General features: G+C 63.5%; 2 protein-coding genes across 3 annotated transcripts; one reads left to right on the forward strand and one right to left on the reverse strand.

The window, feature by feature from the left end:
• Positions 1–2,177: 2,177 nt before the first annotated feature.
• On the forward strand, positions 2,178–14,656 carry PHYKPL (5-phosphohydroxy-L-lysine phospho-lyase). The gene is made up of 13 exons (XM_055124250.1): positions 2,178–2,290; positions 2,821–2,939; positions 3,361–3,520; positions 4,859–4,933; positions 6,205–6,292; positions 6,366–6,482; positions 6,886–6,968; positions 7,053–7,278; positions 11,856–12,010; positions 12,089–12,178; positions 12,318–12,448; positions 12,540–12,605; positions 14,249–14,656. Exons 1-12 carry the CDS (start codon positions 2,232–2,234, stop codon positions 12,602–12,604), a joined length of 1,368 nt encoding a protein of 455 aa, XP_054980225.1. The 5' UTR covers positions 2,178–2,231; the 3' UTR covers position 12,605; positions 14,249–14,656.
• On the reverse strand, positions 12,764–16,251 carry HNRNPAB (heterogeneous nuclear ribonucleoprotein A/B). 2 transcript variants are annotated; one of them, XM_055124253.1, is made up of 8 exons: positions 16,077–16,251; positions 15,746–15,986; positions 15,388–15,556; positions 14,877–15,035; positions 14,671–14,802; positions 13,939–14,053; positions 13,392–13,532; positions 12,764–13,241 (listed from the first exon to the last, which is right to left on the reverse strand). In XM_055124253.1, exons 2-8 carry the CDS (start codon positions 15,961–15,963, stop codon positions 13,171–13,173), a joined length of 1,005 nt encoding a protein of 334 aa, XP_054980228.1. In that variant the 5' UTR covers positions 15,964–15,986; positions 16,077–16,251; the 3' UTR covers positions 12,764–13,170. The 2 variants fall into 2 exon arrangements, with proteins under 2 accessions (XP_054980228.1, XP_054980229.1); XM_055124254.1 differs by lacking the exon at positions 13,392–13,532 and having other exon boundaries at positions 16,077–16,247.
• Between the last annotated feature and the right edge of the window lie 1,495 nt (positions 16,252–17,746).

The raw sequence follows: 17,746 nt of genomic DNA on the forward strand, positions 1-17,746 counted from the left end.
CATGCCTGCCTCCGTCATCTTGTCCATAGGAGACACACGGGATGCCAGGGGGTGGGTCACAGCCCTTTGTGGACACCCCCGGGATACCGCAGGCAGGGCCAAGGTTGACGAAGGTCACACGGGAGCAGAGGGGGCCAGAGGTGGGAAGGAGCTGACTTGGCTTTTCTCAGATGGGGGAATAGCACCCAGGAACCCAACCCAGGGGGGAAAGTTGGGGTCATTGCCCCCAGCTCGTCCGTGTGAGCTTTGCCTCACCCCGAGGGTCCTGCATTTTCAGGAGTGGGGTGGCGAGAAGGCCTGAAGCTTCGGAAAGCTTACGCACACCCACCCCAGGTATGCTTGAGCCAGGGAACGCCCACCACTGTGGAGGCCTGGGGACATCTCAAGAGTAGGGAGAGGGGGCTGCAGAGATCGTACAATGGGCAAGGTGCCTGTGTTGCAGGCGGCCAACCTGGGTTTGATCCCCAGCATCCCATCTGGTCGCCTGAGCACTGCCAGGAGTGATTCCTGAATACAGAGCCCACGAGTACCCCCTGAGCATTGCCAGGTGTGGCCCCCAAACCAGAAACCCAGACCAAGGGTGGGGAGAGGGAGGCTGGGCTGGCAGCTGCAGCTGCTCACCTGTCCTGCACTGGTTGTTCCTTAGCCTGATGCTCCCAGCTGCCCTAGACACACATGCACATGCATGCATGCATGTGCACACACATGACCGCAAGAAGAGGGTTTGGTGGGGGAGGAAACATCCCAGTGGTGCTCAAGGGACCGTGTGGTGCTGGGGGTCAAAGTTGGGGCACCCACATGAGAAGCATGTGCCCCAGCCCTTCTATGCCGCCTCCCCGATTCCAGAAACAGGCTTTGTAGGAAAAACACAGGAAGGGAGCACATTTTCAGGAGGGGCAGCCTGAGCCCACGGAAAACCTAACGCTGAGGCTTAAGGGTTCAGCCTATGTATGATACATTGTCCTTGCAACGTAGTTAGGCGAGTGACTGAGGGGAAACTTTTCACTCAATTGCTGCTGCCCTTGGGACGTGGGTCATGGTACAGCAGGGAGGGTGCTTGGCCCAAGCCCAACCTGAGTTTGATTCCTAGCGGCCCATATTCAGCACTGCTAGGAGAGATTCCTGAGTGCAGGAATAAGCCCTGAGCCTCGCCAGATGTGGCTCCCACCCAAAATTACCATTGCCCAGAAGCGCTTGCTGGCTGTAAGCTCTTGAAGCTAGTTCATGTCGGGCGCTAGGGGAGCAGGATGCAGCCCCCTTCCTGCTCCAGAGCTAGGTCCCCGCACACCTTTAGAGCCCTAAGCTGAATGCCAGCCACACGCTCTCCCCCATTCTGGCTCCCATCAAGGCCTCATTTTGTTCTGGTTGGCGAGGTGACTCAGAAACGGGCCCTGAACGTGCAAGAATTCCCAGCATGCATGGAAGCAGCTTCAGGGCCAGAAGGGGTAGCCCACTGCTCCCGGGAGTTCAACCTCAGGATCCCACACGCCCCTCGAGCACAGAGGGGAGGGGAGTGACTCCTGAATGCAGTGTCAGAAGCATCCCCTAAGCACCGCCAGGTGTGGGTCCCCCCACACACAAAAAAATCCTGCCAGACTGGACCGTGGGTGGGTGGACGGGTGGGTGAATGGTCAAACAAGTGAATGTATGAACGCAAGAATGCGTGCATGGGGCCAGAGAGATTGGACCGCGGGTAGCCTTGCACACGAGTAACCTTTGAACGTTGCCGCGTGTGGCCCAGAACAGAAAAAACGAGTGCATGATTAGAGACAACAGTGAAACGGACCCCCCCAGGACTTCGTAACTACGGGGTGGCGCCTGGGCGGAGGCCACAGGCGGTGGCCAACGCGCGGGCAGGCGGAGCCTTAGGCAACTGTGGGCAGGACTCTTGGTGGGCGGGACCTTGAGCCGGTTCGGGGCGGGGCCTGAGAGCGGCTTCGGGGTGTGGCTGAGCTCGGGGACGGGGCCTGAGAGCGACTTCGGGGTGTGGCTGAGTCCGGGGGCGGGGCCTGAGAGCGGCTTCGGGGTGTGGCTGAGCTCGGGGGCGGGGCCTGAGAGCGGCTTCGGGGTGTGGCTTAGTCCGGGGGCGGGGCCTGAGAGCGGGTTGGGGCGGGGTTTATCTTGGGGGCGGGGCGGCGGCGGGTTCGGGGCGGGGCCTCGGGCAGGGGTTGTCGTGGGGCGGGGGCCGGGCGGCCACTGGGCGCTGAGTCCTCGAGCGACCGCCGGACACCATGGCGGCCGAGCGGCGCGGGAAGGCCGAGACGCTGGCCCTGCGGCGGCGGCTGCTCAGGTAGACCGAGCGGGCCACCGGGAGGGGGTGGGGGTGGGGCCGCGCGCCAGGGGCGGTGCACGCACGACCACGCGCCCGCGACGCGCTGACGTCAGACCTGGAGTTCGGAGCCCGGGCGCCCCAGATCTCGGCGCCCGGGTCCCCCCGCGCCCCTCGGGGCGGCGCCCCCCGCTCCAGCCGCGGCCCCTCCCGGCGCCTGGTTGCGGTCCGCCCGCTGGACCTGGACTTGGACCTGCCCTGGGTTGCCCCGGCAGGACAGCGCTTGTCACACCGCCCCTTGGACCGAGCCACACCCTCGTGGTGGGTTCTCGGTGGAGCCTCCAAAATGGGGCTAGCAGGAACAAGAGTGGACACGTCGGCAGACGCCAAGCGGCCACTTCCAGCCCAGGGGGTGGAAGTGGACACGTCGGCAGACGCCAAGCGGCCACTTCCAGCCCAGGGGATGGAGGGCTGCAGCCGGGAATCGGGGAGCCTGTGGGGGGCTGCAGGGCTGCAGACGCGGCTGATGTGCCCCGCGCGCTGTCTCCCAGCGCCTCTTGCAGGCTCTTTTTCCCCGAGGACCCCATTAAGATGGTCCGCGGCCAAGGGCAGTACATGTACGACGATCAGGGTGCCCAGTACCTGGACTGTATCAACAATGTCGCGCACGGTCAGTATTCGCTCCAGAGCTGGTGGAAGCTAGGGGCCAACTAGCGGTGCTGCCAAACGCGGCCCCCCACGCCCCAGGAGACGGGGCGGGGGTGTGGGCCGCGCACTCGGCCAGCCCAGCCCGCTTCTTAGTCCCCAGCGCTGCTGCCCACGTTGTCCGAGCTCAGAGCCAGGGTCGGCCGCGCGCAAGGCAAACGCCCTCCGCGCTGTGCTTTCGCCCCAGCCCCACCTGGCAGATTTTTCTGCAAATACCTGTTTGCTGTGGCCCCTTGGGCCGGCCACACCCCACCAGCCAGACTTTCTCCCCTCCCCGCTTCCCTCGCGCGTGCGTGCAGGGGGCTGGGGGCGGCAGAAGCCTCTCCCCGCACCCCGCTCCGCTGTGTGACTGCAACACCCGGCCACCCCTCCCCCCGCCTCTCCAGTGGGGCACTGCCACCCTCTGGTGGTCCGAGCGGCGCATGAGCAGAACCAGGCGCTGAACACCAACAGCCGCTACCTGCACGACAGCATCGTGGACTATGCGCAGCGCTTGTCCCACACGCTGCCCGAACAGCTGTGTGTCTTCTACTTCCTCAACTCGGGGTGAGCTCTCTGCCTCTGCTCAGGGCACCTTGTGTAGTGCGCCCCCCTCTAATCAGGTTGGTGGCTGCTTGCCTGTGCCCCTGCCCTGACGCCCTTTGGCAGGTGCATTGAATCAGTCCTTTAAAAGTCCCAGTTAGAGCTGGAGCGATAGCACAGCGGGTAGGGCGTTTGCCTTGCACGCGGCCGACCCGGGTTCGATCCCCGGCATCCCATATGGTCCCCCAAGCACTGCCAGGAGTAATTTCTGAGTGCAAAGCCAGGAGTAACCCCTGAGCATTGCTGGGTGTGACCCAAAAAGCAAAATAAATAAACAAACAAATAAATAAATAAATAAATAAAAGTCCCAGTTAGAGCTGGAGCGATAGCACAGCGGGTAGGGCGTTTGCCTTGCACGCGGCCGACCCGGGTCCGATTCCCAGCATCCCATATGGTCCCCTGAGCACCGCCAGGGGTGATTCCTGAGTGCAGAGCCAGGAGTAACCCCAGTGCATCGCCAGGTGTGACCCCCCCAAAAAAATTTAAAAAAAAGTCCCAGTTAGAGCTGGAGCGATAGCACAGCAGGTAGGGCATTTGCCTTGCGCGCGGCCGACCTGGGTTTGATTTCCGGCATCCCATAGGGTCCCCTGGGCACCGCCAGGAGTAATTCCTGAGTGCAGAGCCAGGAGTAACCCCTGAGCATCACCAGCTCAGGTGTGACCCAAAAAGCAAAAAAAGAAAAAAAGTCCCAATTAGACAGCAGGTAGGGTCCTGGGTCCTCGGCACCCCAGATGGCCCCTTAAGCACCACCAGGAGGAATTTCCGAGTGCAGAGTCAGGAGTAAGCCCTAAGTACCGCCAGGTGTGACCCTAAAACAAAACAAAAATTTAAGTCCCAATTCAGGGGCTGGAGCAATAGTGCAGCGGGTGGGGCGTTTGCCTTGCATGCAGCGGACCTGGATTCAGTCCTTGGCATCCCATATTGCCCCCTAGCACCTCCAGGGGTAATCCCGAGCATCCTGAGCATTCTTGGGTATGACCCAAAAAGCAAAAAAAAAAAAAAAAAAAAAAAGTCCCAAATTAGAGAAACACTTTTTAAAGCTCCAAATGCAAGGGAAGGGGGCGGGGACACAGCCCATCACAGTGCCACTGCTCAGCGTCTGAGGCCTTCGCACAGGCCCCCTGAAATAAGGGACTTGTCTGTGGACTTCCTGTCTGGACCGGGAGTAGACACTTAACCCCGAGAATGCCACGTGACTCCCGCCACCAGGCGCTCTACCCCCACCCTCCTGCAACAAGCCCGGGCCATGGAGGGAGGGGACACCCTGGGCACTGTCCCATCTGACTGCCCCCTCACCCACAGGTCAGAAGCCAATGACCTGGCCCTGCGTCTGGCACGCTGCTACACGGGACATTGGGATGTGGTGGTGTTGGACCAGTAAGTGCCTAAGGGTGCGGCGGGCTGTGGGCAGAGTCTCAGCCGGCTGTGGCGGGGTGTGTGGGCGGGGTCATGGGGAGGATGAATGGGCTAGTGGGGAGTCATGGGAGAATGGGGCGGCCCCCAGTAGGGGTTGCGGGGAGAGCAGTATCCCCCATCTGGAAGGAGTGGGCTTCGGAGGTGGGATGAATCAGCCGTAGGCTCTGGCGTTTAGGGTGGGAGTCGTGGTACGACAGGCTGCTTGCCTTGCTCCCGGCGTTCCTGGGTTTGAGCCCCGGTGTCCCATGTGGTCCCTGAGTCCGCGAGGAGTGAATCCTGAGCGCAGAGTTGGAGTAACGTCTGAGTATCACAGGTGTGGCCCAAAAACCAATAAATAAGTTAAAAAATTAAGTTTAGGGGCTGGAGTGATAGCACAGCGGGTAGGGCATTTGCCTTGCATGCGGCCGACCCGGGTCCAATTCCCGGCATCCCATATGGTCCTCTGAGCACCGCCAGGGGTGATTCCTGAGTGCAGAGCCAGGAGTAACCCCTGTGCATTGCCGGGTGTGACCCAAAAAGAAAAAAAAATTAAGTTTAATAAAAAAGAAAGTTCTAGGCATTAAAAAACTCCGGGAACCTCTGCTATGTGTCACACTTGTTCTCATAAAGATCCTGGAGCTGAGCAGGAAATCATGTGCCTTAGACACGTGGGCTCCACCCCAGCACCAAACACACACACACACACACACACATTGGATGCAAAATAGGTACAAGGGGGAGTTGTGTGGTGTAGGGATTGTGGAAGTTCATAGCACACCAGTGGAGTGGGCTTCCACGTGCCCGTGGTCTGTACAAGGTTTTAAGACCAATGGTCTGTTCAAAGAAAGTGCCAGCAGAGAGACCGGACGGCCGAAAGGTGGTTACCTGGCACGGCTGACCTTGAGGCCCCCCTGAGCACTCCAGGAGTGAGCCCTGCACATCACCGGATGTGGCCCAAAATCCAAAAATAATTAAAATAGTCGTCGTTGTCATCATCATCTTGAAATAAAGGGTTATCCTGGGCCAGCGACAGAGCATGTTTTGCCTCTGTGAGGCCATGGGTTTGATCCCCGGCACTGCAGAAAACTATATGGCAGCAACATTGATGATGATGATGATGATGAAGATGATTTATAAGGCCTTGGAGGGGAGAGATACGAATCCAGAGGTTCAGTTCTGGAGATGGGCAGGTGGGCCCACGAGGAGCGGGTAGCCACGCCCCCTGCGCCTGAGCCCGCCTCCCATCTCGGCAGCGCCTATCACGGGCACCTGAGCTCCCTGATTGACATCAGCCCCTACAAGTTCCGGGACCTGGACGGACAGAAGGACTGGGTCCACGTGGTACGTAGGCGCTAAGGGCAGGACGGTGGGTTCGGCCCCGCAGTCCGCTTGATGGCCTCTGCCCTCCTCGCAGGCGCCTCTGCCCGACACCTACCGGGGCCTCTTCAGAGAGGACCACCCCGACCCCGCGGGGGCCTACGCTGGCGAGGTGCAGCGCGTGATCCGCAGCGCGCAGGAGCAGGGCAGGAAGGTAGGGGTGAGGGGCCTATTCCTAGGGGGAAGGCGCACAGCTAGGAGCAGAACCCCCCAAAACCAGGTGGGGGGTCGCCCGGAGAGAGGCTGGGCGGGGCCTCTCGGCAGTGTGGGTGGGCGAGTGGGCGTGGCTTGTCGTAGGGGCAGGGCCTGGGCAGGGCCTGGGCAGGGGTGGGGTGCTGCCGGCAGGCATCACAGGTGTCCCGCGTGATGGTCTTGCGCGGGGGTTGGAGGTGGCGTGACTGAGCATGCGCAGATCGGCCAGGGGCTCCGAGGTGGGGAAGGACGGTGAGGGACTCTGGGGAACAGAAGTCCGTGGGTCCCGCGCTGGGAGTGCCGGGCAGGGGGAGGTGGGTGGGTCCGGAGACCGGGGCCGGGTGCCCAGTGCCTTCTCCCCCCAGATCGCTGCCTTCTTCGCCGAGTCTCTGCCCAGCGTGGGCGGCCAGATCGTGCCCCCAGCCGGCTACTTTCAGGAAGTGGCCAAGTGAGTGGGTAGGGGTGCGCCTCCCGCCCCCACCTCGCCCCCCCAGGATCTTGCACCCCCCCGATCATGTGTCCTTGGCCACAGGCACATCCGCGGGGCCGGAGGTCTCTTTGTCGCCGACGAGATCCAGGTGGGCTTTGGGCGCGTGGGTCAGCGCTTCTGGGCCTTCCAGCTGCAGGGGGACGACTTCATCCCTGACATTGTCACCATGGGCAAGTCCATCGGCAACGGCCACCCGGTCGCCTGTGTTGCCACCACCCAGGCTGTGGCCAGAGCATTCGAGGCCACCGGCGTTGAGTACTTTAACACGGTGAGTGGCCGTGCCCTGGTCCTGCTGTCTGTCCCCTTCCCCAGGGGCTGTGAGCAGGTCTCTGGAGAGGAGGAAGCGGCCGGGGAGTGGGGCCCTTGGGTGTGGTCCTCCCCGAAGCGAGAGTGGAGAAAGTGCCCGCCAGGGTCCCCCCAGTGCTGGGCTGGCGCTGGAGGGCGCTCAGCAGGGAAGCGGCGGCCGAGGAAGAGTACCCCGCCCCTCTGGGGATCTGAGCTCTGAATACAACCTTGAGCTTGGAGGTTTGGATCTCCCACAGCGTGAGGCTGGGGGTCTGCAGGTCAGGAAGGAGCAAGGGCACGGAAGAGGGCAAGAAATTTGATAGCAGAAGGCTCTCCAGAGGCTAGAGTAGACACGGAGAGTGGGAGGGCGCGGGCTGGAGCCGGGGGGCACACCTGGCGGTGCTGGAGGACAGTGCAGTGTGGGGACAGAACGCGGCCCCCACACCCAGCCTGGGGCGTGACCCTTTCTGGTGCTTCCGTGATGTTCTGAGGGGAATCGGCCAGCAAGACCCTCTGGCCAGGGCTGGGGCGATAGCACAGCAGGGAGGGCGTTTGCCTTGCACGCGGTCGACCCGGGTTCGATTCCCAGCATCCCATATGAGCACTGCCAGGAGTAATTCCTGAGTTCAGAGACAGGAGTAACCCCTGCGCATCGCCGAGTGTGACCCAAAAAGAAAAAAAAAATAAAAGACCCTGTGGGGCTCTGACCCCCACCCCAACTTGGATGCAGGCACGTGCTGGGGTCACACATGTCCCCGGGCTGTGGACAGCCCTGAGCTGCCCCGGCCCCCGCCATCCTGAGCCCGGATTGTGTTCGTTCACACGGTGCTGCCCCGTGCTCTGGCCAAGCCCTGGCCATACCCTGGCCGTGCTCTCGCCATGCTCTCCTGCTCTGTCCATCCTCTGGCCATGCCCTGTTCATGCCTTGCTCGTGCCCTGCCCGTGCCCTGGCCATCCATTGTCCATGCTCTGTCCTTGCCCTGTCCGTGCCCTCTCCATGCCCAGGTGCTCGGGAGTCCGCAGTTCCCGTGTGCTGTGTGCAGCCTGTGTGTGAGCTGCCCCGGGAGCTTTTTGTTCTGTTTTTGGGCCATACCTGGCAGTGTTCAAGGCGCACTCCTGGCTGTGCATTCGGAATTGCTCCTGGCGGGCTCCGGGGACCTCCTGGGATGCCGGGGGTCGACCCTCACCAGCCGCAGGCAAGGCGAGCGCCCACCTGCCGTATTTCCTGCTGCCACCTTGGTATTATTTCTTTCTTCTTTGCTTTTGGATCCACATCCAGTGGTGCTTGGCAGCTACCCCAGCTCTGTGCCTAGTCACTGCTCCTAGGCAGTGCTCAGAGGTCCCTGTGAACCCAGGGCCTCCCGCATTCAGGATTTGGGCCACACCAGCAGCTCCTAGAGTCCACTAATGGCTCTGTGCTCAGAAGCGCCCCCTGGTGGTTTGGGGGAGAACTTACTGATGGGGGGAGGGGAGCGTTAAAGCCAATGGTCCTATCAGATGGTTTTTCATTTTCTGAGTCTTTTTTTACTTAATACTTAATGCTACTGATATGGCTCATGGTGTTCATTTTCATATTTTCACCAACTTGATGTTCCTGGGATATGACCACATATTTTGGTCTTTGGTTATTTTTGTGCTTGGGCCACAGTTGGCAAAGCTCAGGGCTAACTCCTGTCTCAGTGCTCTCCCAAGTGCTCTCTCCCCAAGGCAAGCTGTTCTATCACTCCGGCCTAGATGTCCCACTCCTTGGAGAGATCAGTACTCACTCGGTGGGGGGAGTTGCGATAACTCCTGGCAGTGCTCAGGACACCCTCTGAAGTGCAGGGATGGAGCTGGGGCCCGTCATATCCTAAGCAAATGCCTCACACCCTGCCCTGCTCCTGTTTACCCAACACCTTGCGTCTTTCTTCTTGTCTAGCTAAAGTTCAACTTGACTCATCTTTTCCCAGATCCAGCTTTTTTTTTTTTTTTTTTTTTTTTGCTTTTTGGATCACACCCGGCGATGCACAGGGGTTACTCCTGGCTCCGCACTCAGGAATTACTCCTGGCAGTGCTCGGGGGACCAGATGGGATGCCAGGGATCGAACCCAGGTCGGCCGCGTGCAAGGCAAACGGCCTCCCCGCTGTGCTATCGCTCCAGCCCCCAAGAACCAGCTTTTTGCCCTGTTTCACTCCTGGCGTTGCTCAGGGGCGCTCAGGGGTCACTCCTGCTCTGCACTCGGGAATCACTCCTGGCGCTGCTCAGGGGCCCTCTGGGGTGTCTGCAAGGGAAGTGCCTCCCTGTTGTCCTCTCCTGCCAAGGGAGAGGCTGATTTCTGTGTCCTGTAGGTTTCCGCGTGTTGTGATTCCATCTCTGTCCCCGTCTTGTGTCAGCTCCCCAGGACTTTTTTTTTTTTTTTTGCCTTTTAGGCCTCACCTGTCTATGCTCAGGGCTTACTTGTGGCTCTGCACTTAGGAATTACTCCTGGGGGGTCAAAGCCATGTTGGCTGCACGCAGGGCAAGTGCCCGACTCACTGTACTATTGCCTTGGCCCCTTTTCCCATGGCTTTAAAGTGTGTGTGTGTGTGTGTGTGTGTGTGCGCGCGCACATGTGGTCGGTAGGAGTGGCTCAAAGGCTGGAGCACATGCCTGGCCTGCATCACGAGCAAAGCCCCAGCTTGGATCCCAGCACCACCAGGGACCCCAGCCCAGCAAACCGCCCCCATAGCTCTGGCGTGATGTGGCCCAGAGTACGGGCGTGAAGCGAGTGGCGGGCAGCTGTGTCCCTGCGGCTCCAGGCGTCCAGAGCAGCCCCGAGAGCTGGGACATCTGTGCCTGTGCACCTCGCCCCCGGCCCTGCTGATTCTCCTGCAGCAGCTTGAAGCGCTGCTGCATCGTGTGGGTGGTTGTCGGGGTCCATTTGGGGAGAATTCGGGACACCCTTGAACATCCTGTCTTACCGCCAGCCGTCGGCCTCTGTGCAGCTCAGTCTTTCTCCTCCCGAAGATTCCCTTTCTGGTCCCCACGCGGTGTGTGGAGGGGCCCCAGGCCCCCCGGGTGCCTGCAGCCCCCTGGCTCTCCCTCTCGTTGCAGTCTTGCTGGCCACGTGACGAGTTGGCTGGTGGCAATGTTCCGATTCACTGGCTCTGGTGAGCAGCGGCCTGGTAGTGATCTGCCCTGGGTATTGCCCCAGACGTTGTGTGTGTGCATGCTTGTGTGAGAGAGAGAATGCGCGTGTCTTCCACTGGTGCTGGCGGGCCATGCCATACTGAGTCAAATCCAGGTCTTGCATGCCAAGCCCAAGTTCCAGACACACCCTCAGCAACCCCAGCCTGGATGTTTGGCGGCGGGGCAAGGGGTATTTGGACTAGCCACTGGCACTGCTTGGGGCTGTGCCCGTTCTGCTGGAGTTCATACCCAGGACTCACCCTGGGTCAGCTGCATGCTCAGCAAACCACCTTCTCCTGGACTGTCTCCAGATTATTGAAGTTCTAGAGGCAGCAACTTTGGAAATCCCTTTCACGGCCTCGTGGCTGGGGGGTGGAGCCTTGTGGGAAGGGTCCTGGGGTCAGTCCCCTGGCAAGTATGGCCCCACAGAATCACAGTGGCCCAGCAGGCCTGTGGAGCTGTGTAGGTAGTGCCTTGGCACGGCCCGTGGCATCTGCAGGGCCCACCTGCCCCGCACCGCGTCCTGGGAAGAAGCCAGGGAAGAGCTCGGAGCTTAAGCACCGGCTGAGCCTGGGGAGGACCAGCAAGAAAGAGACAATTTCTGGGGCTGGTTTTGGTGGGAGCGGCAGTGCAGGATCAAGCCCCGGCGGGGGCCCCGTGGTGGGGGCTCGCTCCCGCCCTGGGACCGCACCAGGCCTGGATGGTTGAGGGGGTGGGAGGAGGGGCGCGGGGCAGGGGCATTTCCTACTCACCAGGAGACACCCCTGACCAGAATTCCACGGAGGATGCATCAGCCAGGATACCAACCCAGACGCTTTGGGGTTTTAAGAGGGGAGGTTAGGGGGCTGGAGGGGGCCAGTCCCAAATGTTTGAGGGACTGAGAGGTTCAAAAGTTGCAAGTGAAGTTCCCTGCTGTGAAATGAGTGCTTTGCCCCCACCCAATCTATCTCTCCAACCTGTATAATGGACCCAAGGGGCATCGGAGCCATCTGTGGAGGCCACGGGGCTGTGCTCACCATGCAGGGTCCTGAGAAGGCCAGCCTCTCTGGTGAGGCGGTGGCCAGGCCTGCTCCCTCCACTGAGCTCTCTCCAGGCTGTCACCCAAGGCCAGGAGGTGGCGTCCAGAGCCCAGTGCAGGCTCTGGGTTGGGGAGGAGCCCCTGATCTTGCCAGGCATGGCCCCCAATGACAGAGCACGTCAGGGCTCATGCTGAGGGCAGTGGCCCTCAACTCCCAGGGGCCCACAGGAGGGGCTCAATGGCGAGAGGCCAGGACCCGCGGGTCCACGTAGCCCCACTGTGCTGGAGGCTGACCCTTTCCGTGGGCACTGGCCGTACAGCCCGGACCCTGTAGCTGCAGGACGCTGTCCTGGCTCAACTCCACCACTAACCGCCCCGCCCACCCGCCCTGCAGTTCGGGGGCAGCCCCGTGTCCTGCGCCGTGGGGCTGGCTGTGCTGGACGTGCTGGAGAAGGAACAGCTGCAGGCGCACGCAGCCTGTGTGGGCAGCTTCCTCATGGAGCTCCTGGGCCAGCTCAAGGCCAAGCACCCCATCATCGGGGACGTCAGGTACTGGCCGCCCTCCTGGCCCTGCCCTCCCAGGGGACGCCGGCTGCTGCCGAGCCTGGAGCCTGGCTTCCTCTGCAGGGGTGTGGGGCTCTTCGTGGGGGTGGACCTGATCAAGGATGAGGCCACGAGGACCCCTGCCTCTGAGGAGGCTGCCCACCTGCTGTCCAGGTAGGTATTTACCCTCTGCAGGAAAAAGGGGAGCCTCTGCACCCTGACACCCTGGTGTCAGGACTGGTGGTCAGGGCCCACCCGCACGGCTTGATTCCCCCTCTCCTGGGGGCCCTGGGGGCTGGGCTCTGTGCACCAGGCTGCGGGAGCAGCGGATCCTGCTGAGCAGCGACGGCCCCGGGAGGAACGTGCTCAAGTTCAAGCCGCCCATGTGCTTTAGCCTGGACAACGCCCGCCACCTGGTGGCCACGCTGGACGCCATCCTGACAGGTGAGGGGCCCCAACTCCTGGCTGCCAGGGTGCGAGCGTGGGGACCCCCGTGTCCCCCCACGCTGACGTCGGGGCGGGGGCTCCTTCCCAGACATGGAGGCCAAGGTGCGGAGCTGCGAGACGCTGCGGCGGCCTGGCACCAGCGCTGCCAGCTGAGGTGAGCCGGGTGGGGTCAGGCCGCACCCCGTCCCAACTCCGGAACCTGACCCCTGCCTCCCCTGGGGGCTGCTCACAGCCGACCCGTGGAGGGGGCTGGAGGCTGGCGGGAGGTGCCCCCACCATCCGCACCACAGCCCAGAGTCACCCAGGCTTGGGGGTTTTTCCATTTTTATTTCAAAAGCTTGGATAGCCTTAATATCCAGGTCGTGGCAAAATCAGGACACGTGAAAAATACCTTACAATACATTAGATTCCCAAAAGGTACCAAAAAGTACAGTAAAATTAACACTTCCATTACAGGAAATGTATGACACAAATAATACAAAATTAAATGGTGAAAAAGGTGACACTGGTCTCTAAGGTACAGCTGACGCTTTCCCAGCCAGGGCCGCTGGCCTCCCGCCTGAGACCCCCACGCTGCCTACAACTAGAGCCCTGCAAACAGGCGACAGGAGAGTGATTTCCGGGGAAACTTTAAATAAGATGCACAGAGGACAGCCACAGAGTTGCCGTTACAGCTGGTACACAACTGCGCTCCCGAGGCCTGGCCAGCTCCCGCAGCCTCAGTATGGCTTGTAGTTATTCTGGTGGCCGCCGCGGCGCTGGCTCTTCCCGTAGTTGGCACTGCCCTGACCTGGGGAGAGAAGCAGCGTGAGTGCAGGGCCCACAGCCTGCCCTGCCAGGCGCTTCCCGCAACCGTCTGGCCGAGTGACTCCAAAGCCCTGCTCAGGGGCCCCTGGCTGCCTGCCCTGCCCTGCCTGGCGGGCCCCGCTCTCCTACTTACTGTAGTCGTAGCCGGGGCCGTAGCCGTAATAGCCATAGGGCGAGTAGTCGTAGCCGCCATAGCCCGGCCCGTAGCCCTGCTGGTAGCCGTAGCCCTGGTTCCAGTAGCTGCCGTAGCCCTGATTCCAACTCTGACTCTGACCTGTGGGGGGAGCAGGGCACAGGGGCCCGGGGCCCGTTTAGCACGTGCGGGAGCAGACGAGGCAGTCGTGCCCTGGGGGGCGGGGTGCTGGAGGCTACGGAGGTGGCAGCTGGGCTGGGGCGGGCGGGGCCGCCCTGGGACAGGCCCCTCACTACCTTGGCGGGAGCCCTGGGCCCTGGCTAGCTTCAGTCTCACCCTGGCTGCTCCCTGACAGCGGGGCTCTCCCCAGCTGGAGCGCAGGCTTTGGAGTCAGGGGCCTGGGCTGGGAGAAGCGCCTGGCACTGCCCCTCCCGCCACCACCCCGTGTCCCACACACAGCGGGCTCTTCGGCCACTGTCCAGGCGTGCTGACAGGCCGGAAGCGCCATGCAGGCGGCCGGCGGCTGCGGCCTCTGGGCTCCACTCACCTCCGCCACCGCCGCCGCCACTGCCACGGTTGCCCCGGTTGCGGCTCCCACGGCCCCCCGAGCCGTACTGCTGCTGCTGGTACACCTCCTTGGGCTGCGCCACCTTGATCTCACACTGCGGGGGACAGCAGAGTCAGACCCTCTGCCACCGGGCCCGGCCACACCTCCCCGGGTCTGGGCCCCCCGGCCCCCGCGTGCCCGCGAGCTCGAGCCCACGTGCTGCTGAGCAAGGCGGCCAGGAGCAGGGCTGGGGTCACTGCACACTCGCCAGCCTCTGCTCTGCCATGTCAACCCTACGTCGTCTCCCCAGGTCCCCACCAGCCCAGCAGCTGGACGTGTCCAGGACCTTGCCCACTGGCTGCTACGCCCTGCCGGGGGTGGGGTCATATGCTGGATGGCCACCCCAGACCCAGGTGCCCGGAGTCTGCCCCACGGTCCACAGATGACCCAAGATGTCACCTATTACACGCACAGGACCTGCAGTGCCAACCCCCCGGGTCTCCGTCACACCCTGGACAAAGGCGCTCTAGCCTGCCCACACCAAGCCTACCTTCCCAGAGAGCTGCTGGCCTTTCTAGAACCTTCTCGACTTGGGACCCCATGCTGGCCCTCGGCTTTGAAATAAACCAAAGGCTGCTTTCCGCTGCTCTCCGTGAAAGCCAGCCCCCGCCCCACACGCGCGTCTGTCTTGTTCCTGGGGCGCAGCACACAACCCGCACAGAACACCCCTACCTTGCTCCCGCTGATGGTGTGAAACTTCTTCTCCAGAACCTTCTTCACCGGTTCCTCCTCTTTGAAGGTGATGAACACAAAGCCCCGTCTTTTGTTCGACTTCGGGTCCATGGGGAGCTCGATGGCCTCAATCTGCAAACAGAGTGCTCAGGAGCCGGCCGGGCAGGGGCGGGAGCGGGGAGGCCCGGGCCCACAGCGCGACTCACCTCCCCGAACTCGCGGAAGTACTCGCGGATCTTCTCCTCGGTGGCTTCAGGATTCAGACCTCCCACAAAAATCTTCCTGACGGGGTCCTTTTTCATGGCCATGGCCTTCTTGGGGTCAATGACCCGGCCGTCCAGCCGGTGCTCCTTCTGGTCCAGGACCTGGGGATGGCAGGGATGGGGCCCTGAGCGCCTGGAACCCAGCACTGGCCCTCCTGCTCCGGAGGCGCTGCTCGCTGCCCCCCACCCAGGAGCCAACCCCAAGGCCAGGCAGTGACCAGGGGCTCCGGCGGGGGGAGCCCCACGCCACCCCTTTAAAACAAGGACCTCTCCCGCGGTCCTCTTCTGCAAAAAAGGGCTGGCAGGAGGGTTCCCGGAGCCACTCCAGCCCCTTCTGTCCCCACCACAAGCGTGTGGCTCTCGCCGCGACCCGTCACAGCACCCAGGAAGACCTTGCAAATCGCAGGTCCCTGACATCCGGGACACCCCACCCCGCGCCGCCTGCCCCACGCACCTTCTCCACGCTGGCCGCGTCCTTGAAGAGGATGAAGCCGAAGCCCCGCGACCGGCCCGTGTTGGGGTCCATCTTTATGGTGCAGTCCACGACCTCCCCGAACTTGGTGAAATAGTCCTTCAGGTCCTTCTTGCTGGTGTCCCAGCTCAGACCGCCCACGAACATCTTCCTGCGACGGGCGGGCGAGGCGACGCATGGCGCGGAGGTCCCCCGGACCCCCAGCCCGCCCCAGCTCCGAGGGCCCGCGAGCCCGCCCCGCGGGACCCCGCCCGCGCCCCGCGCCCGCCGCGCCGCCCCTCCCCCCGCCGCGTGGCGCCGCACCGGGCGGCCGAACAAAGGCCCGCGCGGCCGCACCTACCCCGCGTCCTCCTCGTTCTTGCTGGCGTTGATCTGGTCGCCCTCGGCCCCGTTCTGGTTGCCGGCCGGGGGCGCCGCGCCCCCGCCGCCCGCCGCCGCCGCCGCCACCGCCGCCCCCGGGCCGGGCCCGGCCGGACCCTCGCCCTCGGCGGCGGCCTCGTGGCCGTTCTCGGTGGCGCCCGCCGTGTCCATGGGCTGCTCCTCGCCCGCTTCCGACATGCTGGGCCGGGGCGCGGCGGCTCCTGCAACGCAACGAGCGGCCGCGGCGGCGCGTCGTCAGGCCCCGGCGGCCCCGCGCCCCGGCCCGGCCCGGCCCGGCCCGGCCCGCTCACCTCCGCCGCCGCTGACGCCGCGGGGCCCGCTCGCTCCACCCGCCGGGAAGGCGCTCGCGCCGCCGGGCCTCGCCTCCGCCCGCGCCGGGCCGCCGACACCTCGCGCCGCCGCCGCCGCTCGGGACCCGCCGACGAGACGCCCTGGGCCCGCGCGGTGCCGCCGCCTGACAATGCCGACTCGTGGCGCGCTTTATACTGCCGGGGCCCGGCGCCACCTCGCAACAAGGCGCGCGCTCATTGGCCGGGCCCGCCCGTCACTCAGCCCCGCCGCGGCGCCCCATTGGCCGCGGCCGCGCGCGCACGCCGGATCCGGGCGGGCTTTGTCCTCCCTCTTTCGAACCCGCGCGAGCCGGGGCCTGGGCCGAGGGTTCCGGGCGGCGCGGCGCCCGCTGCCCCGCGGCGGCCGCAGGGCGGGAGCGCGGGCCCGCCCCGAGGGCCGGTCCCCCGCGGCCCCGTCCCCGCCCCGGCGCCCGGCCCGCATGGGCCCGTCCGGCCCCGAAAGGAGGAAACGGTTCGCGGAAGTCCGGGAAGCCCGTCGCTCGCCGCGGCGGCCAGTCCCGGCGCGCAGGGACCCCCGGGGGTCGCGACGCCCCCCAGGCGCGCGCTCCCGCCCTTTCTGGCCGTGCGGGGCGGGGACTGGCCGCTGGGCGGGCCTGAGCTAGGCGGGAAAAAGGGGGCCGGCGACGCTCCCCGCCCAGGGCGCCCGCCCCGCCGCTCGGAGGTCACCAGCGCGTTCTCCTTCGGGTCTCCCGAGGAAGGAGGCGCGGGGGCGGGGGTCGTGGAGGCAGCTGACCTTACTGGAAGGACCCCAAGTTCTATGCTCGAGGTCCTGCCAGGAGTGATCCCCGAGCACAGAGCCTGGAGTTATCCCTGAGCTCTGCCAGGCATGGCCCCAGAACCCAAAAATATAACCTTGGTGGTCAGGAGAACCCCGCATAGGGCTTGTGGGCATCCCCCTGGCCAGCCCACCCAAAATCCCCACCCGACGCCGGCCCTCGCAGAAACAGGGGCCTTAGAAGCAAGAGCCTGGAGGCCAGAATCGCTGTGTAACTCGTACTGCAAGGGGCCAAAGCGGGTTCAACCCCGGGCGTCCTATATTGCTCTCTGCTGACCCGGTATTCCATAGGGTCCCCTGAGTGCACCGTGAGTGATGCAAAGTGCAGAGCGGCGAGTAAGCCCTGAAAACAGGCCAGGAAAAAAAAATAAGTTTGTCTACAGGCAACCACAGGATGCTTCCGGCATCAGCTCGCTTCATCCTTGGCTCCCGAACTTCTCTGACCTCGACTTGGAATCCCCCCTTCCAGTCCCGTCCAGGGTGAACACTTGGACCCAGGAGTGCGCTCGCAGTTTGCAAAATACTCTCGCCAATACTTGGCAGAGAAGCTTTAGAGCAGCCCGTGTGGGCTGGAGAGAGCACCCCAGAGACTGACTCAGCACATGCCGAGCAGCCCTGCACGCGGGCGGCCCCAGCCTGGATCCCGGCACCACATGGTCCCTGCGCACTGCCAGGTCCACGTGGGCCTCCCTGCAAAATGTAAAAAGCCTCCACATCAATCAAGAGCGCGGGGCTGGGGCCGGAGCGATAGCACAGCGGGTAGGGCATTTGCCTTGCACGCAGCCGACCCGGGTTCGATCCCCGGCATCCCATATGGTCCCCCAAGCACCGCCAG

Source organism: Sorex araneus, chromosome 2, assembly GCF_027595985.1.
Source record: "Sorex araneus isolate mSorAra2 chromosome 2, mSorAra2.pri, whole genome shotgun sequence".
In the NCBI taxonomy this organism is placed as follows: Eukaryota; Metazoa; Chordata; class Mammalia; order Eulipotyphla; family Soricidae; genus Sorex; species Sorex araneus.

Excerpts from the sequence above, each read along its gene's own strand:
- PHYKPL (XM_055124250.1), top strand. The coding sequence starts at position 2,232 with ATGGCGGCCGAGCGGCGCGGGAAGGCCGAGACGCTGGCCCTGCGGCGG. Across the intron at positions 2,291-2,820 it reads CTGCGGCGGCGGCTGCTCAG|CGCCTCTTGCAGGCTCTTTT; the intron begins GTAGACCGAGCG and ends GCTGTCTCCCAG. Across the intron at positions 7,279-11,855 it reads GCGTTGAGTACTTTAACACG|TTCGGGGGCAGCCCCGTGTC; the intron begins GTGAGTGGCCGT and ends CCCGCCCTGCAG.
- HNRNPAB (XM_055124253.1), bottom strand. The coding sequence starts at position 15,963 with ATGTCGGAAGCGGGCGAGGAGCAGCCCATGGACACGGCGGGCGCCACC. Across the intron at positions 15,036-15,387 it reads ACGCGGCCAGCGTGGAGAAG|GTCCTGGACCAGAAGGAGCA; the intron begins GTGCGTGGGGCA and ends TGCCATCCCCAG. Across the intron at positions 13,533-13,938 it reads TGGCGGCGGCGGTGGCGGAG|GTCAGAGTCAGAGTTGGAAT; the intron begins GTGAGTGGAGCC and ends CTCCCCCCACAG.